The 26,455-nt window shown below is 40.4% G+C and overlaps 1 protein-coding gene across 1 annotated transcript; it reads left to right on the top strand.

Annotated features, from left to right (window-relative positions):
- On the top strand, positions 1-26,455 carry LOC137258843 (GPI ethanolamine phosphate transferase 1-like). The gene is made up of 30 exons (XM_067796537.1): positions 1-48; positions 674-914; positions 1,055-1,176; positions 1,537-1,635; positions 2,047-2,153; positions 2,304-2,428; positions 2,613-2,743; positions 2,833-2,952; positions 3,155-3,195; positions 4,227-4,286; positions 5,139-5,231; positions 6,041-6,096; positions 6,361-6,382; positions 7,635-7,691; positions 7,972-8,051; positions 8,395-8,564; positions 8,809-8,890; positions 9,029-9,131; positions 10,605-10,697; positions 11,305-11,396; positions 11,855-11,905; positions 12,129-12,195; positions 15,102-15,210; positions 16,097-16,199; positions 16,342-16,432; positions 17,116-17,226; positions 18,852-18,907; positions 19,473-19,548; positions 23,814-23,930; positions 25,213-26,455. Exons 2-30 carry the CDS (start codon positions 688-690, stop codon positions 25,363-25,365), a joined length of 2,814 nt encoding a protein of 937 aa, XP_067652638.1. The 5' UTR covers positions 1-48; positions 674-687; the 3' UTR covers positions 25,366-26,455.

Consider the following 26,455-nt stretch of genomic DNA (forward strand, 5'->3'; position numbering starts at 1 on the left):
ACTTCCGGTTCATTTCCGCGTTGTTGGGCACATGTCTGCTCGTCTCAGGTTCCTGCTTGTTTGTGTTATTTGAAAACTAATCTGCATCGCAGTTCCCACATTTTGATTATTTTGACAGACATTGCAAATGACATTAAGTTGTACGTTCACAATAAACCCGTGAGGAAGTGTAGTCGCGCGAGTTTATCAAACCCACACCGGTAAACCCGGTCCCGCAAAGCTATGTTCTGAAATACCACTTATGTATAGACTCCATTTCACACGAGAACCAGATCGAATTCATTAGTATTTCTTGGTTGTTGTGATGAGGTTATCATCAGAGGCGGTTTACAATGTCAGCACAATCTGTAAATTGAACGTATGATATCACGATCTGTTGGGTGATTGTTCAGTATAACCAAAAGAACTTTGATTGTATTGAAATTTCCTGGTTAGTGCAAAATAAATATAAATGTGAGTACACATATGTAATGAAACGCACGCACACACGCACACACACTTTGCATTTTTAATATTGGCCATGTAAATTTTTTAACAAATCAACTGCCTCCTCAAACCGCCATTAGCAACACTTAAAGACAGTGATGTAACTACATTAGACCTAGCAGTAGTGTAGAGATGTTTTGATAGTGTAGGTTGTAAATAAGCCGATGATGTTTGTTCCTTTTGCCAGTGGTGCTGTGGAAGATGAAGGTGTGGCAGCTGATGCTGTCTGGATTGGTGGTTCACCTGATTCTCTTCTACTCTATCTTTGACATTTACTTCACATCACCATTGGTGCATGGAATGACACCAAGTGTTCCCGATTCTCCACCACCTGCCAGGCGACTGGTACTGTTTGTTGCAGATGGACTGAGAGCAGACCGTTTCTTTCAGCAGAGTAGAGATCAATCAGGACGGAAACTGTATCTCAGGTGATCAGTGGTATTAAAATGAACATGAGATATTGAACCTCAGATAATCAGTGATTTATGTTATTGGGCAAGTTTTGTCTGTGTTAACTTACCTCTATTTGCTATGATAGCACTTGTAATTATGCTCATGTCTATGACAGGAATGTTATTGAGGACAAAGGATCATGGGGCGTATCACACACTCGGGTGCCAACAGAGTCGAGACCAGGGCATGTGGCGCTCATTGCTGGCTTCTATGAAGATGTCAGTGCCGTGGCGAAAGGTATGATGCCATTTTGTCAGTTCAAGATAATGTGTTACAATCCCACAGGTTTATTGTACTCACATTTTCCGGGGCGGAAGGGTAGCATTGTGGTTAAAGCGTTGTCACGCCGAAAACCCGGGTTCACTTCCCCACATGGGTACAATGTGTGAAGCCCATTTTCTGGTGTCCCCCACCATGATATTGCTGGAATATTGCTAAAAGCAGCATAAAACTAAAACTCACTCACTCATTTTCAGACTCAACACAGTACTTAAAGCATTCTGAAACCTGCTAATTCAAACGTACATTATATTCATGGTATTTCTGTTTGATGGTAACGGTATGGATAATGAGTACGTTTTGACTTATTCCTTACAGGATGGAAGGAAAATCCAGTTGAGTTTGACTCTGTTTTCAATGAGAGTCGCTACACTTGGTCATGGGGCAGTCCAGACATACTACCAATGTTTGCCAAAGGTACATCTCACAGTTTTATCTACAATGCCAGATGTTGTGTGAATGTCATATTGTTTTGTACAGAGTTATGATCCCTTATTTTCTGAAGTTCAGGGGAACTTTAACCTCGTATTTAACTTGGCATTCATTACTGTATCTGAAACCTAGCGTTGGTGTTAGCTAGTGAATGACAGTAATGATTTGCTCCATTTGAAACCAGGTTCTAAATACTGAGCTGAAAAAAGAAATAGTTCAGGTATTTGGCCAGTTTGGATTATTTTTCCTTATCTTGACTCATGCTTATTACGCTTGGACACTTTACGGTGATGAGTGGAAGAGATTTGAATACTTGAGACATTTAAATGAGAAAATTACATATTTCATGTTTCCCAGAATGTGAAACCATAATATTTATGATGTTCTTTGTTTTAGGTGCAACTGGCGACCATGTGTTTACTCACTGCTACTCTTCAGCTGAGGAAGATTTCGCCAGTTTCGATGCCAGTCAGCTCGATACCTGGGTCTACCAGAAGGTCAAGGTAGACAAAACAATATTCCTTCATTTTACAGATAATTTGAAAATGGCAAAATCTGTGTCCACATTGACATGATTGAGCTGATGTAGATTGTCAGAGCTGAAGTGTACAGAAATTCACAATTACACAGAATGTTGATGTGTGTTTTTCCAGAAATTCCTTTCCTCGGCCAAGAACAATGCAACATTACTTCATCAACTGCAGCAAGATAAGATTGTCTTCTTCCTTCATCTTCTCGGATTAGACACAAATGGACATTCTCACAAACCACACTCAAGGTAAATTTCTAGAACAAACTGAAAACCGTGTATTGCATACACCAGATATGCCCCACTGATATCATCAGTTGGCTGATGACAACTTGGAGAATGAAACTACCATATAAATTGTCGACAGCAGATGTTCATCCTATTAAACCATGGCTCAAAGTAACTCAGAAACTGTCTGTAATTTCTTTTCCAGAGAGTACATAGAAAATATTCATCACCTCAACCATGGGGTTGAGAAAATGGTGTCTCTGTTTGAAGACTTCTATAACCAAGATGGCCGCACAGCTTATGTCATGTCTGCTGACCATGGCATGACCGATTGGGGTAGGTGGAAATATGTCTATTGAACTTGTTATGATGGATCGAGGTAGGTGGAATGAAATGCAGAAATGAAAGATTTGTAAATATTGCAGGTTCTCATGGAGCAGGCCTTCCGTCTGAGACACTGACTCCCATTGTGACTTGGGGGGCAGGGCTACGCAGGCCTCGGAAGGTTGAGACATGTGGAACCTATCCAGACACATTCTGCACAGGTGTGTTCCCAGAGGAATTTAATGCATAGATACAACTGGTTTCTCCTGTCATATACACTATTATCAGCAAAAGTACAAATTGCATACATTAGCAGAGTAAAGTATTTGTCAAGAGGGTCACATGTTTATTTTAACAGTGATGAAGACATGAATCCATCCAGAAATATTTGTGTAGTTAATGAAGTATTATCTTTGATTACAGATTGGAACTTAAATAATGTAGCCAGATTTGATATTCAGCAGGTAGGTGGACTTTTTTCCTGCTATATGTGACATGTTGTCCTTCTCCATACACTGTGCAGCCATGCAGTGAGAGTGTGTGTGAGTGTATGCATATGTGTCAGTGTGAGAGAGACCTGCCTTGAGCAGTATTTAAGTTTTATTACATCCCAAAGTTCTGCAGGCTGCCATGTCCACACACCCACAGACAGCAAACAAACTGAGAAACATAATCTGGACCTTCAGCAGTCCTAACCAAATTAATCACAGGAGTGTGCAGTGAATTCCTGCATTAAATTTTACCAGTCTAAGTAAACTTAGTCTCAGTACTTTTCGTTACACTCCACCACTGAGTCTAACAAACCCTAGTAGAAGGTCACATCAGGTGACCTTTGAGCAGCCTATGACTGTCCAATCAAACGGGATACGGTTAAATAGATTTAACCAATCAGACAATGGCTACTGCTTATGAATCGAAGGAACTTACAGAATATTCAGGTCATTGACACAGATCTCTCCACAAATGAAAATCTGCATATAACACAGTTAATTGACCTGCAGTATATACACTTTTGGGTTTCTGTGTACATGGTTACCATTAGCTATTATTTCCGCAAGATGACATCCTTGAATATTGCCAAAATCACTATTTTCATGACTGTTTACTCACCGTTGTCATGGTTGTAATGTGTGCCATGTGCATCACCCGGAAGCGAGCGTATGCTAAATAGCATTCGAAATTGTTCGGGAAGAACCTTTTCGAGACAAAAAGTTCAAAAGGTATATGTGAATGTCCACTTTCGCAATTTGGTAAGCTGTATTCTGATTGGTCAATCTCAAAGGTTACCTGACATGACCTCCCATAAGGTTTTGCCAGACTCAGTAGTAGAGTGTAATGAAAAGTACTGAGGCTAAGTTACTTAGATTGTAAGTTTTACGCGTCACATAACGTTCAGATAGAGAAACCAAGAAACTCAGATGAACTGTATTTTTCCAGTAGCAGTTACACAACCTTAAGATGTCCCGTGTTGATGACGTTGATGGTGTTGTTTCAGGCTGATGTTGCTCCCCTCATGGCGTACCTCATCGGTGTTGCCTTTCCCATGAACTCTGTGGTAATTTGCTTTCATTTGTTAGTCTCACTTACAAACCTAGAAACAGAATGTCATGGGGCACTCAATTGTAAGCTGCAAATGGACCTTTGTTTTATGATCAATTCTGAAAACCCATGTAATTTCATAACGATGCATGACATACATGGTACATGTGTGATACATCTGTGTGATTTGCTGATGCAACTATTTGCACTATTCATTTGCAAGTGCTTCCCTGTTTCTGTTACTGCTCTACTGATTATGCTGATATTGCCATGGCTCTCTCGTGTTGCCATTTTGTTCCTGTTGACCTTCCTAGAGCTATTCCTATACTGTTGCTGTTGCTACTCAATTGCTGTTGATGCTCTACTGCTGTTAAAACTCTATTGCTGTTGACCTTTCCATTAATGTTGTTACTGTATTGCTGTTGATGCTGTATTACTGTTGATACTCTATTGCTGTTTACGCATCTATTACTGTTGCTCTGCTAATGCTGTTGATACCCTGTTGCTGTTGATGCTCTGTTGCTGATGATACCCTGTTGCTGTTGATGCTCTATTGCTGTTGATACCCTGTTGCTGTTGATACCCTTTTGTTGTTGATGCTCTGTTGCTGTTGATACTCTATTGCTACACTGTTGCTGTTGCTACCCCATTGCTGTTGACATTCAATTGCTGATCGCTATCATATTGCTGTTGATACTTTTTTGCTGTATTGCTGTTATGATATTGCTCTGTTGCCATGGCTACCATATCACTATTGACTCATGATTGCTAATGCATTTCTGTTGCTGTTGTGACTCTTTAACCTGGGATTTGAGTGGTGTTAAGGGTCTGTTCTGATGCTAGTTTATGAATGTTTTTCACATTGTAGGGAGTTTTGCCCCTTGAGTACCTGGGGGTATCGCTATGGGAACAAGCAGAGGGGATTTATGCTAATGCACAGCAGATACTTGCACAGTATCAGGTGGGTGAACAATACTGTTTACGTAATACTTGCATGGCGTCAGTTCGGTGAACAATACTGTTTGGCTAATACTTGCACAGAATGAGGTTGGTAAACAATACTGTTTGGCTAATACTTGCACACAATCAGGAGGATGAACAATGCTAGGTAATAATGTAATTCATCTAAATATCACCTGATGATACAGTATGGAAGCTATGAAGGAAGATGTGCTGTCCCACTGTTACTTTCTTCCTTTGTTTCCATTAAGCTGTCCTGTGTGACTCGGGGAATGTTAGGGTGTCCGGTACATCACAGCATTTCTTGTTAATGAAGGAACTGCCAAGGGATTGATGCAGAGTTGAAACAGATAATTACTACTTTGTAAAATTCACAAACACTGCTATGTTGCTCACAAGACCGAACCACAGTCAGGATAAAGCAGGAATAATGTCTGGTTGATTAATGTCTGGAAATCTACTCTACACAGCCAATAGCAATGCCTTAGATGAATGTGATTTTACACCACACTCAGCAATATTCCAGCAACATGGCAGTGGTTTGTAAATAATCAGGTGAGTGATCAACAGCATGTATGTGCACAAATGGAACCGATGACATGTCAACCAAGTCAGAGAACCTGACCACCTGATCCTGTTAGTCGCCTCAATCAACAGACATGTACTACTGAAGACCACTACGCTAACCTGGACTTTCAGGGATCCTTAGATGAAAGCCTTTTACCTAGGTGTTGAGTATTGACCCAGTAGACTGTCCATGATTTTATTGTATTTCTCTGTAATTCAGCTACTCATGGATTATTTTGACAGGTAAAGATGATGCAAGTGAAAGAGAGGACTGTCTCAGCTGCGTTCCGACCTTTTGGGTAATCTCCACTTTCATGTTTTAAAACTATTTGAAAAATCTTGTAAATCTGCTATATATCTATAATATATCTGCTATGAACTATTCTAAACCATATTTGTAAGTCTGCTATTTATCTTTAGTATATCTGCTTAAAATTATTTTAATCGATATTGATAAATCTGCTTTGATTTTCAGATAACACAACTTTCCTTGCGATTCTTTCAAATATGATTTGACAGTGTTGTCACAGATGTTTAACATGCTTCAAATGCTTAATTTTCAGTGAACTTTCACCCTCAAAGCAAGTAAGTATTGATTTTTTAAGTTTTTATAAGTCAAGTTGAGGGACAAGAGTATGCGTGTCTGATCATATCCCATATGATGACTGGTACTGTGGAGTTGAGGGACAAGTGTATGTGTGTCTGATCATATCTCAATGTCTGGTGTAGATGATGGCTATAAGCTGATTCGACACTCAACTATTCCATTTCTGTAGTTTCTGTCCAACATGGATTAGCCTGAATTTCTTGATCTTTCATTAGTTAAAAATACAAACTATTCTTAAAATACATAAACCAATTTTTTTCTCACTGATCCCAAGTTACATCCTAGATGAAAATGTTGCAGGAACAGTGAGTGAGTGTGTGAGTTTAGTTTTACGCCGCTTTTAGCAATATTCCAGCAATATCACGGCAGGGGACACCAGAAATGGGCTTCACACATTGTACCCAAATGGGGAATCAAACCCAGGTCATGTAGTGTTAGCGGACATCGTTTCAGTGCCAGTCGCTTACTATAGTTGACATCCTGTACAAAATGCCTCTGCATATACGTCTTCAGCGTGACGATCGAACACTTTAACCACTAGGCTACCACATGGCCCCTTGCAGAAACAATGGGTAAGAATGTGATTTCTATATTTATCATAGACTGGTGATTATTTTAGAAAACAAGATAGTATCCCCATAAAATCTACTGTTTTCTGTAAGTGACATTTGAAAAAACTGATGATTGAGTTGACAGATGTGGGGATGACCGCTGCTTGTACATATATTGATTGTGGAGATTGTTCCTCATGCTAGTAGCCACTGATATGCTTGGTCCAGTATGTCAACAGTGATAATACTGTAAGGTCAAGAGTTTTCAAAAATAATCTAACTTCCTGTATAGATAATTAGTTTTTACATAACCATCTGACCTTCAAGTACTAGTAATTAACTATGTCGTCATTTGTCTTTTGTTACATGTCTTTGAAGGTCCTTACTTCAAATGATCAGTCAGTGGTGCAGCTGTAGAAGCACCTGCCATATCGCACATGAAGCAAAATGCAATATGCACAACCACATTTTCTTTTAACCAGGGCAGGTGGGGCAGCTAAATGGTTACGCTGGTAAAGTTGTTCACTTGTCATACGTGAGTTAGATTCCCTACAAGGCACTGAAGCCCATTTCTTGTGTCCCCTGATGTGATATTGCAAGAATATTGCCAAAAGCAGAATAAAACTGAATTCGCTCACTCATTCAATCATTTGAACCAAACATTTGTACCTATTTCCAGGCTGACTTCATCCGGCACATCAGGCAGCTGATCAAGTCAGGAAACTATGCGGAGGCAGTAAGTCTGAAATTCTTTGGTATGTGGAAAATGATGATCACCTACATCAGATGTAATAAACTAGGAATGTCTACAGACACAGTTATTTAGTTTTGAATAGATAGGTGCTCACCAATCCTGGATTGTTGTAAGAGGTGTCTAAGTGTGTAGGGTGTGAAGACTCACTGGTTGATACTGTAGCATGTCACTTGGATCATTGATCTTATCAGTCCCTGGGTACCACACACACAACATCTGACACTTGGTTTGTTGACATGTATGCTGTATTGGCATGTTTTAGATATCTGAAAGTCGGGAGTTGATGAACGTGGCACTGAAGGGATTGAACTATTACCAGAAGTATGACAGACTCTTCCTGGGGTGAGACTTGTTTTTTGTAATGCACACAGCAGTGTCAGTTGTATAAAGACTCATGAAGGTCCAGGTAGGAATATTGGCCTTCTGTAACTCATGCTTATCTAAGAGACAACTAGCGGAATCAGTCTTGTTGACTTGTGACATGTCATCAGTTCCCATTTGCGCAGATTGATGTGCATGCTGTTGATCACTGGATTGTCTAGTCCAGACTGGATTATTTACATACTGCCATATAGCTGAAATTGAAAACTGAAACTCACTCACCCACTAAAGTGTGTGGACCAGACAAGCCTGTAATTGCTACTGTAACTGCATGTGTTTCATCACTGTGTCTATCCTCCATCAGGATCAGTATAGTGCTGAGCTTCCTGGGATGGATGGTGTACATCCTGCAGCAGGTGCTGCACAACCACACCTGGTTCTGTGCCGGCAGGTCAAACAGAGTTACCTCCCCTCTCTGCTACATTAACATGGCAGCAACTGCTCTAGCTGCCATTGTCAGCTTACTCTTGTTTAGTAAGTGGAATTATGTTTTCTTTATTTATTGTTGAAACATTTGTGTTAATGGCATTTTCTTTAATTATGGATTTTGTGTCATAATTTCCATCGAGATTTTTGCCCCGTATGAAAATTATGGAAGATACTGACAGCAAGGATAATGGCTCGGATGTGAACATGTATTGCTGACTGTTTGGAGTGTATGTTATATGACCATGGACGTTATGTTTATGTTTGATGAACTTGATGTTGTTGATTTCAGTCCAGTCATCCCCCATCACCTACTACCTCTACTGCCTGCTCCCTGTGCTCTTGTGGGCCAAAGTTGTAGAAGCTGAAGTCAGGTACATGTTTTAAGTCTTTTCTTACTCTTGGAATGTGATTGAACACAATGTTGTGTGCTGAACATTTTCCGGGCTAGTTGTATGTGTTAGCTGAGGCCAAATAATGTTCTGCATCAAGTGATGAGTTATATTTTTCAGATTGCAGGTCCTGAAACGTGCAGTGTCTGTGTGTTATAATAACAAGCATGTCCTGGCTGTGACAGCCTCTGTTGCCTGCAGTATGCTTGGACTGGAGATAGTGGTGAGGAATATATTGTGTAGTGTTACAGAGATAGTGGTGAGGAATATATTGTGTAGTGTTACAGAGATAGTGGTGAGGAATATATTGTGTAGTGTTACAGAGATAGTGGTGAGGAATATATTGTGTAGTGTTACAGAGATAGTGTTTAGGAATATATTGTGTAGTGTTACAGAGATAGTGGTGAGGAATATATTGTGTAGTGTTACAGAGATTGTGGTGAGGAATATATTGTGTAGTGTTACAGAGATTGTGGTGAGGAATATATTGTGTAGTGTTACAGAGATAGTGGTGAGGAATATATTGTGTAGTGTTACAGAAATAGTGGTGAGGAATATATTGTGTAGTGTTACAGAGATAGTGGTGAGGAATATATTGTGTAGTGTTACAGAGATTGTGGTGAGGAATCCACTGTGTCTTGTTACTGAGATAGTGGTGAGGAATATATTGTGTAGTGTTACAGAGATAGTGGTGAGGAATATATTGTGTAGTGTTACAGAGATAGTGGTGAGGAATATATTGTGTAGTGTTACAGAGATAGTGGTGAGGAATATATTGTGTAGTGTTACAGAGATAGTGGTGAGGAATATATTGTGTAGTGTTACAGAGATTGTGGTGAGGAATCCACTGTGTCTTGTTACTGAGATAGTGGTGAGGAATATATTGTGTAGTGTTACAGAGATAGTGGTGAGGAATATATTGTGTAGTGTTACAGAGATAGTGGTGAGGAATATATTGTGTAGTGTTACAGAGATAGTGGTGAGGAATATATTGTGTAGTGTTACAAAGATTGTGGTGAGGAATCCACTGTGTCTTGTTACTGAGATAGTGGTGAGGAATATATTGTGTAGTGTTACAGAGATAGTGTTGAGGAATATATTGTGTAGTGTTACAGAGATAGTGGTGAGGAATATATTGTGTAGTGTTACAGAGATAGTGGTGAGGAATATATTGTGTAGTGTTACAAAGATAGTGGTGAGGAATCCACTGTGTCTTGTTACTGAGATAGTGGTGAGGAATATATTGTGTAGTGTTACAGAGATTGTGGTGAGGAATCCACTGTGTCTTGTTACAAAAATAGTGGTGAGGAATATATTGTGTAGTGTTACAGAGATCGTGGTGTGAAATATATTGTGTAGTGTTACAGAAATAGTGGTGAGGAATATATTGTTTAGTGTTACAGAAATAGTGGTGGGGAACATATTGTGTAGTGTTACTGAGATAGTGGTGAGGAACATATTGTGTAGTATTACAGAGATAGTAGTGAGGAATACATTGTGTAAATGTTGCAGGGTGTCATGTGTAGGGGTGTGATATATATATTCTATGCGCTGAGATTGTCCAAAGGTAATGTTGTATCACCTATTGTTTGTATGATTTGTGCATTCTATCAGCAACTTTTTATGACTGAGGAACACAATGATGCCTGTTTGAATATGAGTAATCTATGTTACTAGTCTCGCCTCTTTTGTCCAGGTTCAAGGCTTCTTCCAGCGGGAGCTGCTGAGTATTGGACTTATCTGCATTGCTTTCTGGTCAGTGACATCAGGAGTCATCAACACCTCAAAGGTCAGTGATATCAAGGAAGCAAGGTGAATGCTACATGAATGAGTTCGGTTATTTACCACCAGGCCATATAACTAACAGACAAGAGACGGCGCTGTGCTTGGATAACGAATGATACAATACTGCTTCCTGTAAGACACAGCATATGATATTCAGATGTGTTTCATGTGAAAAAAATGTTCAGTTGATGATGTTGGTTACCGAGAACGGTGATCTGGGATTAAAACCCAGTGATGCAGGTTTCCGATGTATCCCTCTCTGGTTAAGACCCCCACCAGGGGTAAGTTGCTGACAGAGCTAGAATGCCGGTCTGGTGTTCATACCCATGATCAGTTTCAGTGGAAAGAACACAACTCTGAACTGCAAGTTTCAACATCGTTTATGAAGGGTGAGTGAGTGAGTGAGTGAGAGAGATATGTTTCAGTGAGTGCGTGAGAGAGATATATCTTTCAGTTTTCAGCCTATGGTTGGCTGCTAAGCTATGTGTGTGATGTTTCCGTTTTCAGCCTATGGGTGGTTGCTAAGCTGTGTGTGTGATGTTTCAGTTTTCAGCCTATGGGTGGTTGCTAAGCTGTGTGTGTGATGTTTCAGTTTTCAGTCTATATTTCAGTTTTCAGCCTATGGGTGGTTGCTAAGCTGTGTGCTGTTGGCAGTGTTCCCTCTCCTCCCTGTTGTTGGCCGGAACGCCAACTATATTCTTGTGTGAGTAGCACAGGTGACTCGAATCAACACAAGTAGCATTTACACCCCATCAATATATGAAGTATACATCACTTTCCTTCTGCATTTTAATTGAAATGCTGCAGTATGAATTGGAGGTTACAATTTTTACTTGATCTAGTGATGTGGGAGCTCAGACAGTGTTGATTGTTGCTCATGACATCAATCACTGGCTTGTTTTGCTTATACTTGATTACCTTGATTACATGCCATCTTTATCTTGTTGAATTATTGCTGAGTAGGGTGGTAAACAAAATCAAAACACTACATTGAATAAAAATCATTGGAACTGAAAGTATAAAATAAATATATAGAATATATATATATATATATATATGTAATGTTTTTCACCCACCAATTGTTGAAAATTATTCCTGGAAACAATAGAACTATATCATGTAACATGTTGAGACTGAATGTATATCCTGTCTGTGTTGTAGCCTCGCCTCAGGGATGCTGGCCTTCCTCCTGGGTGCGGTCATGGTTTATCAGTAAGTGCTGGCAGACATGTATCATGGCTTCTTTTTGAACTTTTGTCATTTAGGAGTTGAGTTGACATATAACTTTAGTTGATAATAAATGAAAAGTTTTCTGAGTTACCTGTGGATATATGGTCAGCAGTTTGACATTGTGTAATATGAAAGACAGAAAGATTAGCACCATCTAAATGTCAAATGTTGTTTCTTTAGTTCTATTTCAGTGTTTGTTTTTCAGACTTGGTGTCTTGACCAGCAGGGATAAGAACAACAACAGAATGTCAGGTGTCATCATGGGCATACAGGTATCTGGATCTGGGGGAGTCTTGTGCTTGAGGTGTTATGGGGAACTGCTCCTTTGGCATACAGGTATCTGGTTCTGGGGGAGTCTTGTGCTTGAGGTGTTAAGGGGAACTGCTCCTTTGGCATACAGGTATCTGGTTCTGGGGGAGCCTTGTGCTTGAGGTGTTAAGGGGAACTGTTCTATGGGCATACAGGTATCTGGATCTGGGGGAGTCTTGTGCTTGAGGTGTTAAGGGGAACTGTTCTATGGGCATACAGGTATTTGGTTCTGGGAGAATCTTGTGCTTGAGGTGTTATGGGGAACTGTTCTGTGGGCATACAGGTATCTGGTTCTGGGGGAGTCTTGTGCTTGAGGTGTTAAGGGGAACTGTTCTATGGGCATACAGGTATTTGGTTCTGGGAGAATCTTGTGCTTGAGGTGTTATGGGGAACTGTTCTGTGGGCATACAGGTATCTGGTTCTGGGCGAGTCTTGTGCTTGAGGTGTTATGGGGAACTGTTCTGTGGGCATACAGGTATCTGGTTCTGGGAGAATCTTGTGCTTGAGGTGTTAAGGGGAACTGCTCCATAGCCATACAGGTATCTGGTTCTGGGGGAGCCTTGTGCTTGAGGTGTTAAGGGGAACTGTTCTATGGGCATACAGGTATCTGGTTCTGGGGGAGCCTTGTGCTTGAGGTGTTAAGGGGAACTGTTCTATGGGCATACAGGTATCTGGTTCTGGGAGAGCCTTGTGCTTGAGGTGTTAAGGGGAACTGTTCTGTAGGCATACAGGTATCTGGATCTGGGGGAGTCTTGTGCTTGAGGTGTTAAGGGGAACTGCTCCTTTGGCATACAGGTATCTGGTTCTGGGGGAGCCTTGTGCTTGAGGTGTTATGGGGAACTGCTCCTTTGGCATACAGGTATCTGGATCTGGGGGAGTCTTGTGCTTGAGGTGTTATGGGGAACTGCTCCTTTGGCATACAGGTATCTGGATCTGGGGGAGTCTTGTGCTTGAGGTGTTAAGGGGAACTGCTCCTTTGGCATACAGGTATCTGGATCTGGGGGAGCCTTGTGCTTGAGGTGTTATGGGGAACTGCTCCTTTAGCATACAGGTATCTGGTTCTGGGGGAGCCTTGTGCTTGAGGTGTTATGGGGAACTGCTCCTTTGGCATACAGGTATCTGGATCTGGGGGAGCCTTGTGCTTGAGGTGTTATGGGGAACTGCTCCTTTGGCATACAGGTATCTGGATCTGGGGGAGCCTTGTGCTTGAGGTGTTATGGGGAACTACTCCTTTGGCATACAGGTATCTGGTTTTGGGGGAGCCTTGTGCTTGAGGTGTTAAGGGGAACTGTTCTTTGGGCATACAGGTATCTGGTTCTGGGAGAATCTTGTGCTTGAGGTGTTAAGGGGAACTGCTCCATAGCCATACAGGTATCTGGTTCTGGGGGAGCCTTGTGCTTGAGGTGTTAAGGGGAACTGTTCTATGGGCATACAGGTATTTGGTTCTGGGAGAATCTTGTGCTTGAGGTGTTATGGGGAACTGTTCTGTGGGCATACAGGTATCTGGTTCTGGGCGAGTCTTGTGCTTGAGGTGTTATGGGGAACTGTTCTGTGGGCATACAGGTATCTGGTTCTGGGAGAATCTTGTGCTTGAGGTGTTAAGGGGAACTGCTCCATAGCCATACAGGTATCTGGTTCTGGGGGAGCCTTGTGCTTGAGGTGTTAAGGGGAACTGTTCTATGGGCATACAGGTATCTGGTTCTGGGCGAGTCTTGTGCTTGAGGTGTTATGGGGAACTGTTCTGTGGGCATACAGGTATCTGGTTCTGGGGGAGTCTTGTGCTTGAGGTGTTAAGGGGAACTGTTCTATGGGCATACAGGTATCTGGTTCTGGGGGAGCCTTGTGCTTGAGGTGTTAAGGGGAACTGTTCTATGGGCATACAGGTATCTGGTTCTGGGAGAGTCTTGTGCTTGAGGTGTTATGGGGAACTGTTCTGTGGGCATACAGGTATCTGGTTCTGGGAGAATCTTGTGCTTGAGGTGTTAAGGGGAACTGCTCCATAGCCATACAGGTATCTGGTTCTGGGCGAGCCTTGTGCTTGAGGTGTTAAGGGGAACTGTTCTATGGGCATACAGGTATCTGGTTCTGGGCGAGTCTTGTGCTTGAGGTGTTATGGGGAACTGTTCTGTGGGCATACAGGTATCTGGTTCTGGGAGAATCTTGTGCTTGAGGTGTTAAGGGGAACTGCTCCATAGCCATACAGGTATCTGGTTCTGGGGGAGCCTTGTGCTTGAGGTGTTAAGGGGAACTGTTCTATGGGCATACAGGTATCTGGTTCTGGGCGAGTCTTGTGCTTGAGGTGTTATGGGGAACTGTTCTGTGGGCATACAGGTATCTGGTTCTGGGAGAATCTTGTGCTTGAGGTGTTAAGGGGAACTGCTCCATAGCCATACAGGTATCTGGTTTTGGGAGAGTCTTGTGCTTGAGGTGTTAAGGGGAACTGGTCTGTGGGTATACAGGTATCTGGTTCTGGGAGAGTCGTGTGCTTGAGGTGTTAAGGGGAACTGTTCTGTGGGCATACAGGTATCTGGTTCTAGGGGAGTCTTGTGCTTGAGGTGTTAAGGGGAACTGTTCTGTGGGCATACAGGTATCTGGTTCTGGGAGAGTCTTGTGCTTGAGGTGTTATGGGGACCTTGCTGGTCATGGGGAGTGTCAGATTTTCGTTTCGGGTGAATGTTTGCTCTTGTAGTTATGGGGATGTGTTAGCTTTTATGGTACAAAGGGAGTACTGGCCTTTGGGTTTCCTGAGGAGACTTTGTATTACTGCTATTGTTTCAGAATGGGTTATTGCAAAGCAGATTTTTATTTGCTCTGAATTTTACTGTAAAATTCGTCAGTATTTGTTTGAAGTAACTTGCTGTTATTTCAGCTTTTGATGATCTTAGCTGCAGTGGGACTGGTGAAGTCAACATCAGACGGCATCAAGCAGCGGCAGGGTGTCCCCACCTACAATCATATCATCAGCTGGGCCATGTTGGGTGAGTGCAGACAGACATCACCAGTATCCTCCAGTGTAGTGTTAGTTCAGGGTTAATCCCTTTGTTTAGGGGAACATGCCCTGATGGAGTGTGTGGTATGATTGTTTATCTCTTGGTTTAGGGGAACATGTCCTGATGGACTGCGTGGTATGATTGTTTATCTCTTGGTTTAGGGGAACATGTCCTGATGAACTGTGTGTTGTTATTGTTTATCTCTTGGTTTAGGGGAACATGTCCTGATGGACTGCGTGGTATGATTGTTTATCTCTTGGTTTAGGGGAACATGCCCTGATGGACTGTGTGGTATAATTGTTTATCTCTTGGTTTAGGGGAACATGCCCTGATGAACTGTGTGTTGTTATTGTTTGTCTCTTGGTTTAGGGGAACATGCCCTGATGGAGTGTGTGGTATCATTGTTTATCTCTTGGTTTAGGGGAACATGTCCTGATGGACTGTGTGGTATGATTGTTTATCTCTTGGTTTAGGGGAACATTCCCTGATGGACTGTATGGATTGATTGTTTATCTCTTGGTTTAGGGGAACATGCCCTGATGGAGTGTGTGGTATGATTGTTTGTCTCTTGGTTTAGGGGAACATGTCCTGATGGACTGCGTGGTATAATTGTTTATCTCTTGGTTTAGGGGAACATGTCCTGATGGAGTGTGTTGTATAATTGTTTATCTCTTGGTTTAGGGGAACATGTCCTGATGAACTGTGTGTTATTATTGTTTATCTCTTGGTTTAGGGGAACATGACCTGATGGAGTGTGTGGTATGATTGTTTATCTCTTGGTTTAGGGGAACATGCCCTGATGAAGTGTGTAGTATGATTGTTTATATCCAGGCTTGGGAGCACATGCTCTGATGGACTGCATGTATTGTTTCAGGCTTGAGTCCAGTCTGGCCACTGCTGACCAGCACCAACCTACCTGAGAGACTGGCCAGTGTGGGGCTCACCTTCATCGGCCCCTACCTCCTCATGAGCATTACGTATCCTTGAATATCGGACATTCCTGCTGCTTGTCTAAGGCAAAGACACAAATGTTATTATATGAGCTGTACTTACTCACCCAGAAGTAACCACTCTATTGATCTTTGTTACATGAAATGACATTTTCTTGACTCTGGTCAGTTATGAGAGCATGTTCCTTCTGGTGCTGCTGAGTCTCCTGTACTTTTGGCTCCACATGGAGCACAACTTGACGGAGGAGCGCTCCAGGAAGGTCAGTACATTTACTGTATCTCATGGTGGGACTCACATGAGGAGGTGGGTACAGTCACTGCATCTCAGAGTTTGACTCACATTGGGGTGGATGTGTACATTCAGGGCATCAGGTTTTGACTCGCATGGTCTGGGGGGGGGGGGTAGGTACAGTCACTGCATTTCATGGTTGAACTCACATGAGGTGGATGCATACAGTTAGTGCATCTCAGGGTTTGAAATTGGATAGTCACTGTACCTCATGGTGGGACTCACATTGGGAGGTGGGTACAGTCACTGTATCTCATGATGGAACTCACATGTGGAGGTGGGTACAGTCACTGTATCTCTTGGTGGGACTCGCATGTGGAGGTGGGTACAGTCACTGTATCTCTTGGTGGGACTCGCATGTGGAGGTGGGTACAGTCACTGTATCGCATGGTGGAACTCGCATGGGGAGATGGGTACAGTCACTCTATGCCAGGCGGGGCCTCAAGAGGGAGATAGTGGTTGGAATGTCAATCACAGGCTTGTGTGGTCCAGGATCCTGATCCATAGAGGGAACTGAAGTATATCATTGCCTTAATATATGCTACAAAAGTTTTGTGGATAGGATACCAGATTTGATCTTGAAAGCCACCTGCTGTCTTAAAGGTGGAGTTGAAGACGCATGTAGTAAATATATGAGCTTGCTTGTGTTTACAGTTGTTATCCCACACGGATTTCACTGCCAACAACTACCTCAAATCTCACCATAACAGCTCCCTAGATTCAAGATGGCTGCAGCTGGCAGACCTCAGACGAGCCTTCTACTTTGTATCCTTGCCACAGATTTACTGTTGTCTGTGTTGTCCTGAAGTATACACCCTGTAGTAGCTAAAGCAGTTTCCCATCATCAAACAACCTGATGAAGGAATAGGGCTGGCGAGGAATTGAAATTGTTGAGGAGCAATTGTCTGTGGAGGCTCATTGGATAAAATTTGTTATGCAATGGACAGATATATATAATGGACAGGTTGTTCTGGTTTGATGGCTTGTCTTCATGTTAAATGTCATGTTGATGTTGTCGGTCACATGTCTGCCTGATCACATTTTGCTGAGATGTTGCTTGAATATTACTGTGATATCACTGGAATAATATACAATTACTGACTGGTGATGAGGTCAATACCTATGTTTGTGTAGAGGAGAAAATATGTCTCCAAGGTTTTGGTAGACAAGGTAAAACTGTTGGTGCGGAGGGATGTCCTAACCACTATGGTTTTACATTGTCTACCAGAACCGAGAAGTGTTTTCTCTAACATATATACTGTCAGTGATGGATAATGACAATGTAGATGATCATTTAATGAAGCTACATGGCAATAACTGAAGCGCAAGTAAAATCAATTTAATGACTGTAACTGTAAATAGATAACTAAACCCTGCTTATTCCATTGGCCTGGTGGCCATGTGGTAGAGCATCTGCCTAAAAATCTGAAAGTTGCAGTTCCAATCTTGCTTGTGAAAGTTTTTGCACTTTTAACTTAATCTTGAATGATATTTGTCAATTGATTTCAAATTTCAAACACTCCTATATCATTTGAATGTTGATGTTCATGTAGAGTTAGGAAAACACAATTACGAAAAGTAAAACCTCGGGAGAGGTCTTACTAACGAAACCTCAGAGAAGTGTTTTCTCCTATGTATATCCCAGCAATATTCCAGTAATAGCACAGCAATATGCCAGAAATATCCCACCAACATCACAGCGATATTCTAGTAATATCCCACCATCAGAGCAATATTCCAGCAATATGCCAGAAATGTCCCACCAATATCACAGCAATATTCCATCAGTATCCCACCATCACAGCAATATTCCAGCAATATTCCATCAGTATCCCACCATCACAGCAATATCCTAATAATATTCCACCTTCACAGCAATATTCCAGCAATATTCCATCAGTATCCCACCATCACAGCAATATTCCAGCAATATGCCAGCAATATGCCAGAAATATCCCACCAATATTTCAGTAATATCCCACTATCACAGCAATATTCCAGCAATATCACAGCAATATTCCAGTAATATGACAGCAATATTCCTGTAATATCCCATCATCACAGCAATATTCTAATAATATCCCACCATCACAGCAGTGTTCCAGAAATATCCCACCAATATTCCAGTAGGTCAGACCTGGCTTGGAGTTGATATGCTTTTCTGTGAGTGGCTATGTGACCACCTGTAGTCCAATCAAGTAGCCAGAAATATATGCTTTTACATAATAATGCTTAGTATTACTGGATTATTAGTGTGATATGGTGGGATATTATTGGAATACTGCAGTGACATTGCTGGAATATAGCTGGATTATTCTGGCTGAAGTATTGAGCAGTCATTCTACTTGGGCAGTTGTGAAGTGTTTGTTGATGACCTTGACCTGCGACAGGTCTTCCTGACACTGACAGCATTCTTTGGCACAGGCAATATTGCAAGCATCAACAGGTATGTTGTCAGTGACACCAGACTCAAATAGGGGAAGGAACACCAGGAAGGTGAGTACACTCACTGCATCCTAGCACCACCATCACCAGTGACCAGCAGCACTGACCCCGACCTCAATCCAGTTCTCTATGTAGCCTCTACATTGTTGTACTGAGGTTGTGATGTGTGGAAGTGGTGCATGAGGACTATAGGGAGACTCTCTCTCTACCTGTGGTGTAGGATGTTCTTTCATGGATGTGAATGTGCTTGTCGTAAGAGACGACTAACGGGATTAGAGGGTCAGTCTCACTGACTTGGTTGACACGTCATTGGTTCCTAGGAGCAGATCGATGCTCATGCTGTTGATCACAGGATTTTCTGTTCCAGACTCAGTTATTTACAGACCGCCACCATATAGCTGGAATATTGCTGAGTGTGGCGTAAACCTGAACTCACTCACTAACTCTGACAGCTTGGTTGACTCTAAGCAACATTAAGGAACAAATGATGTAACTATTAAATAATGCCACTTATAGAAGTAGGCTGACATTGCCAAGTTGACGGATCTTTTCCTGTCATGTTCCAGTTTTGACCCTGCGTCCGTGTACTGCTTCCTCACAGTCTTCAACCCTTTTGTCATGGGAGCGCTGATGATGTTGAAGGTTGGTATATTGAACATCAGGTATTCCACGACACAGTTACTGTGAAAGGCATGCCCAACCACTGTTATATACTGAAGAGTGGAAGAACCATGTTTCTCCCTGTTGTGTTGCTGGTTTCGTATGAAGTCCAGTCTATACTAATACATTAAAGATAAATAAAGAAACTTACAGATATACAGTAATACATATAGACATCAGTATGTAGTAATGGAGATATAGTAATACACATAGACATCAGTATGTAGTAATGGAGGTATAGTAATACACATAGACCTAGGTATATGGTAATGGAGATATAGTAATACACATAGACCTAGGTATGTAGTAATGGAGGTATAGTAATACACATAGACCTAGGTATATAGTAATGGAGGTATAGTAATACACATAGACCTAGGTATATAGTAATGGAGATATAGTAATACACATAGACATCGGTATATAGTAATGGAGATATAGTGATACACATAGACCTAGGTGTATAGTAATGGAGGTATAGTAATACACATAGACCTAGGTATATAGTAATGGAGATGTAGTAATACACATAGACATCGGTATATAGTAATGGAGGTATAGTAATACACATAGACATCGGTATATAGTAATGGAGATATAGTAATACACATAGACATCAGTATATAGTAATGGAGATATAGTAATATACACAGACCTAGGTATATAGTAATGGAGATGTAGTAATACACATAGACATCGGTATATAGTAATGGAGATATAGTAATACACAAAGACATCAGTATATAGTAATGGAGATATAGTAATACACACAGACCTAGGTAAATAGTAATGGAGATATAGTAATACACATAGACCTAGGTATATAGTAATGGAGGTATAGTAATACACATAGACATCGGTATATAGTAATGGAGGTATAGTAATACACATAGACCTAGGTATATAGTAATGAAGGTACAGTAATACACAGAGACATCAGTATATAGTAATGGAGATATAGTAATACACACAGACCTAGGTATATAGTAATGGAGATATAGTAATACACATAGACCTAGGTATATAGTAATGGAGATGTAGTAATACACATAGACCTAGGTATATAGTAATGGAGATGTAGTAATACACATAGACATTGGTATATAGTAATGGAGATATAGTAATACACACAGACCTAGGTATATAGTAATGGAGATATAGTAATACACATAGACATCGGTATATAGTAATGGAGATATAGTAATACACATAGACCAAGGTATATAGTAATGGAGATATAGTAATACACATAGACCTAGGTATATAGTAATGGAGGTATAGTAATACACATAGACATCGGTATATAGTAATGGAGGTATAGTAATACACATAGACATCAGTATATAGTAATGGAGGTATAGTAATACACATAGACATCAGTATATAGTAATGGAGGTATAGTAATACACATAGACCAAGGTATATAGTAATGGAGATATAGTAATACACATAGACCTAGGTATATAGTAATGGAGGTATAGTAATACACACAGACATCAGTATATAGTAATGGAGATATAGTTAATACACATAGACATCGGTATATAGTAATGGAGGTATAGTAATACACATAGACATCAGTATATAGTAATGGAGGTATAGTAATACACATAGACATCAGTATATAGTAATGGAGATATAGTAATACACATAGACATCGGTATATAGTAATGGAGATATAGTAATACACATAGACCTAGGTATATAGTAATGGAGGTATAGTAATACACATAGACATCAGTATATAGTAATGGAGATATAGTTAATACACATAGACATCGGTATATAGTAATGGAGATATAGTAATACACATACACCTAGGTATATAGCATTGGAGGTATAGTAATACACATAGACATCAGTGTATAGTAATGGAGGTATAGTAATACACATAGACCTAGGTATATAGTAATGGAGATATAGTAATACACATAGACATCGGTATATAGTAATGGAGGTATAGTAATACACATAGACCTAGGTATATAGTAATGGAGATATAGTAATACACATAGACATCAGTATATAGTAATGGAGATATAGTAATACACATAGACATCAGTATGTAGTAATGGAGATATAGTAATACACATAGACCTAGGTATATGGTAATGGAGGTATAGTAATACACATAGACCTAGGTATATGGTTATGGAGGTATAGTAATACACATAGACATCGGTATATAGTAATGGATATATAGTAATACACATAGACCTAGGTATATTGTAATGGAGGTATAGTAATACACATAGACCTAGGTATATAGTAATGGAGATATAGTAATACACATAGACCTAGGTATGTAGTAATGGAGATATAGTAATACACATAGACCTAGGTATGTAGTAATGGAGATGTAGTAATACACATAGACATTGGTATATAGTAATGGAGATATAGTTAATACACATAGACATTGGTATATAGTAATGGAGGTATAGTAATATACACAGACCTAGGTATATAGTAATGGAGATATAGTAATACACAGACATCAGTATATAGTAATGGAGATATAGTTAATACACATAGACATCGGTATATAGTAATGGAGATATAGTAATACACATAGACCTAGCTATGTAGTAATGGAGATGTAGTAATACACATAGACCTAGGTATGTAGTAATGGAGGTATAGTAATACACATAGACCTAGGTATGTAGTAATGGAGATATAGTAATACACATAGACCTAGGTATGTAGTAATGGAGATGTAGTAATACACATAGACATTGGTATATAGTAATGGAGGTATAGTAATACACATAGACCTAGGTATATAGTAATGGAGGTATAGTAATACACATAGACCAAGGTATGTAGTAATGGAGGTATAGTAATACACATAGACATCAGTATATAGTAATGGAGATATAGTTAATACACATAGACATCGGTATATAGTAATGGAGATATAGTAATACACATAGACCTAGCTATGTAGTAATGGAGATGTAGTAATACACATAGACCTAGGTATATAGTAATGGAGATATAGTAATACACATAGACATCAGTATATAGTAATGGAGATATAGTTAATACACATAGACATCGGTATATAGTAATGGAGATATAGTAATACACATAGACCTAGGTATATAGTAATGGAGATATAGTAATACACATAGACCTAGGTATGTAGTAATGGAGATGTAGTAATACACATAGACATTGGTATATAGTAATGGAGATGTAGTAATACACATAGACCTAGGTATGTAGTAATGGAGGTATAGTAATACACATAGACCTAGGTATATAGTAATGGAGATATAGTAATACACATAGACCTAGGTATATAGTAATGGAGATATAGTAATACACATAGACATCGGTATATAGTAATGGAGATATAGTAATGCACATAGACCTAGGTATATAGTAATGGAGATATAGTAGTACACATAGACCTAGGTATATAGTAATGAAGATAGAAAATTTATGCCTGACTTTTGTATAATAAGGATTACACACATGGAAATGTAAGAATTATTTCTTAATCCTTTTGAGTTTCCCAGACTTGAAAGACCCTAGTTGGTGAATGATATAAACTGTCTCTGGCTGGTGTGATGTCATTCAGACAGATGTGACAATATATTTCCAGTTGTGTCAACTAAACTTGTATTGATGGCGAGAACAATACATTGGATAGCGTGAAGTGATATTTGCACTATTGCTTATTACAATGTATCACTTCATTGTTTCTCTTAATGGGTAATATTATAACTTGTAGCATTGTGCTGAGTGACATGCAGTGTTTCATGTGTCCCATGTTAGGTTTTATGAGAGGGGCAAGGTGGATAAACCTCAATGGGGGCCACATAAAACACTGTTTTCCCAAAACTCATAAAGCTGCAACAAAGTTATCTTACTGAATGTTTAAATCTCTTATTACATAAACATAACTTTGAATCAAACTGAAATTCAGCCATATGTTTTACTAACATGTTACTGACTAGTTGATCCGAAAACTGCTTCTTGGTTCACTTACTGCAGTGGATGCATGCTTTTCCATGGGGTGGAGTCTGAATGATGTATTCTGCCTTGCAAGGATTTATACCCCGCATGGCGGTGTACAGCCATGCACCGGGCATGCGTGGTAATTTGTTCAAGGTCATGGGAACCAATCAGAGATAAGACATTCTTCCATGACGTGTGATAAAGATATTTATTGATACATATTCTGAAAACGTGTACCTCAAACCTCCCATACTAAGATTAGTGTTTTCTGTCTACAGAACGTGATCCCCTTTATGCTGGTGACGTGTGCGTTCCAGGCAGTCCATGTTGTGACCAGGATCCCAGTCAGGGCCTTGTTCCTCCTGGTTATGCTCATGTCAGACTTCATGGGCCTGGTGAGTTGTGTTGGTGATAGACTTCATGGGCCTGGTGAGTTGTGTTGGTGATAGACTTCATGGGCCTGGTGAGTTGTGTTGGTGAGAGACTTCATGGGCCTGGTGAGTTGTGTTGGTGATAGACTTCATGGGCCTGGTGAGTTGTGTTGGTGATAGACTTCATGGGCCTGGTGAGTTGTGTTGGTGAGAGACTTCATGGGCCTGGTGAGTTGTGTTGGTGATAGACTTCATGGGTCTGGTGAGTTGTGTTGGTGAGAGACTTCATGGGTGTGATGAGTTGTGTTAGTGATAGACTTCATGGGCCTGGTGAGTTGTGTGAGCTATAGACTTCATGGGCCTGGTGAGTTGTGTGAGCTCTAGACTTCATGGGCCTGGTGAGTTCTGTTCATGTCAGACTTTATGGAAATGGTGAGTTGTGTCGGTTCTAAACTTCATGGGGCTGGTGAGTTGTGTTGGTGATAGACATTATGGGCCTTGTGAGTTGTGTTAATGATAGACTTCATGGGTGTGGTGAGTTGTGTCAGTGATAGACTTCACGGGCCTGGCGACTTACAGAAATGGTGAGTTGTGTCAGTTCTAAACTTCATGGGGCGGGTGAGTTGTGTTGGTGATAGACATTATGGGGCTGATGAGTTGTGTTGGTAATAGACTTCATGGGCCTGGTAAGTTGTGTTAGCTCTAGACTTCAAGGGACTTGTGAGTTGTATCGGCTCTATCCTTAATGGGACTTGTGCATTATGTTGGCTCTAGACTTAATGGGACTGGTGAGTTGTGTTGATTCTATACTTAATGAGACTGTTAGTTGTGTTGGTCCTAGACTTAATGAGACCTTTGAGTTGTATTGATTCTAAACTTCATAGGGGTAGTGAGTTGTGTTGGTTCTAGACTTCATGGGGCTGGTGAGTGGCTCTATGTGCACAACACACATGTAGAAATATGCTACTCTTGTGACAGAGAGGATCAGTTTTTGTAATTTAGAAAATATAACAGTGAAATCGCCAGGACATGTGAATTGCAGTAAAGCCTTGGAAGTGTGCACCGAACTGTTTCTTATGATGCTGTTCCGTTTTTACAGGTGTTTAACCTGTAGTGGCTCTGATTGTGTAGTCATAGGTGAATGACTGCCAACTGTGACAGTGAATATCTAGCAATTGGCTTGGTGTCTTTGATGCTGAGAATCAAACTCTTGTCTAAGAACCGACACCAAGGTATTAAATTGTCGGATGATCCTCCATCATGAAGTGATACAATTTTACAGGTAGATGTTCTTGTTTTGTTCCAGCATTTCTTCTTCCTGGTGCGTGACTATGGCAGCTGGCTAGAGATAGGCACAAGCATCAGTCACTATGTGATTGTCATGACAATGATCATCTTCCTCATGCTGCTGATGGGAATATCGCATATACTCACTTGTTGCCGTCTGTCATTCCGCTAGCAGGATTAGCATCCAGGCTAGTTGTGTCCTCCATGTACCATCCAGGCTGCTGATGGGAATATCGCATATACTCACTTGTTGCCGTCTGTCATTCCGCTAGCAGGATTAGCATATAGGCTAGTTGTGTCCTCCATGTACCATCCAGGCTACTTGTGTCCTCAAAGTAACCATCCCGCCTAGTTTTGTTATGAAGACTAGTCACTGATATGTACATTTCGTAAAACATGTTCTAGACTTGGAGAACTATCACAGGATGTACAATTATCAACTGCAGATTTCTGTTGATTTGAAAACCATATTTTGTTGTTATTTTAATTATTTTTATCTGTGGATGATCTCTGCTGAGCACAGTTGAATAAAATACTGCATGTGTCTGAGTTTTCTCCCTTACTCAAGATAGGATCTGGAGATACTGATTACAGTCTCTGGTCCATCAGAACTTTCTACTGTCACCAGAGTTGTTTCTGTCGTGTTTAACGTCACACTCAGCAGTATTACACCAATAAGGTGAATCTAGAACAGACAATCCAGTGATTGACATGTGAATCAAGTCTGACCACCCTATTCAGTCAGGTGTCTCTTATTACAAGCATGGGTTGCTAAATATCAGTTCTAACCTAGAAGGATTCTCTACAGTGAGATTGGAGTAAGCCCTGTGCTCTTCTCAATCAAATCAATCTTTTCATCATCAAATTTATTAGAAATTCATGATTTTAAATATTTTTGGACAATGCTACAGTTGTTACAAGTAAATCTTTTCAAAATGATTAGACAAATACTCTTTGTGCATCTCATTGTGTACAGTGAGGACGGTGAATCATGTCGTATACACAGCCTAGTCTTGTCTCCTGAACATCACATGTACTGTGTGTGATGTACTTGGAGTGCAATCAAAGACTGTTTCTACTTATCGTTTGTTGATGTTTATGTATCATAGCTTCTCAATATTTATTTTGTCTTTGAATATTTCTAAACTTTCAACTACAATATGTTGAATGTTAGTTGGTTACTCATGGTGTTTTGAAGGGAAAAAGGTCTCATGTAATGCAATGTTTCTTTTGTATCAAGAAATAAAATCTTTGAAACAGTA

This window comes from Haliotis asinina, chromosome 12 (assembly GCF_037392515.1).
Source record: "Haliotis asinina isolate JCU_RB_2024 chromosome 12, JCU_Hal_asi_v2, whole genome shotgun sequence".
Lineage (NCBI taxonomy): Eukaryota > Metazoa > Mollusca > Gastropoda > Lepetellida > Haliotidae > Haliotis > Haliotis asinina.

Coding starts and splice junctions, on each gene's coding strand:
- LOC137258843 (XM_067796537.1), top strand. CDS start 688: ATGAAGGTGTGGCAGCTGATGCTGTCTGGATTGGTGGTTCACCTGATT. Junction 2,744..2,832: donor CCATGGCATGACCGATTGGG/GTAGGTGGAAAT, acceptor TAAATATTGCAG/GTTCTCATGGAGCAGGCCTT. Junction 7,692..7,971: donor CAGGAAACTATGCGGAGGCA/GTAAGTCTGAAA, acceptor GGCATGTTTTAG/ATATCTGAAAGTCGGGAGTT.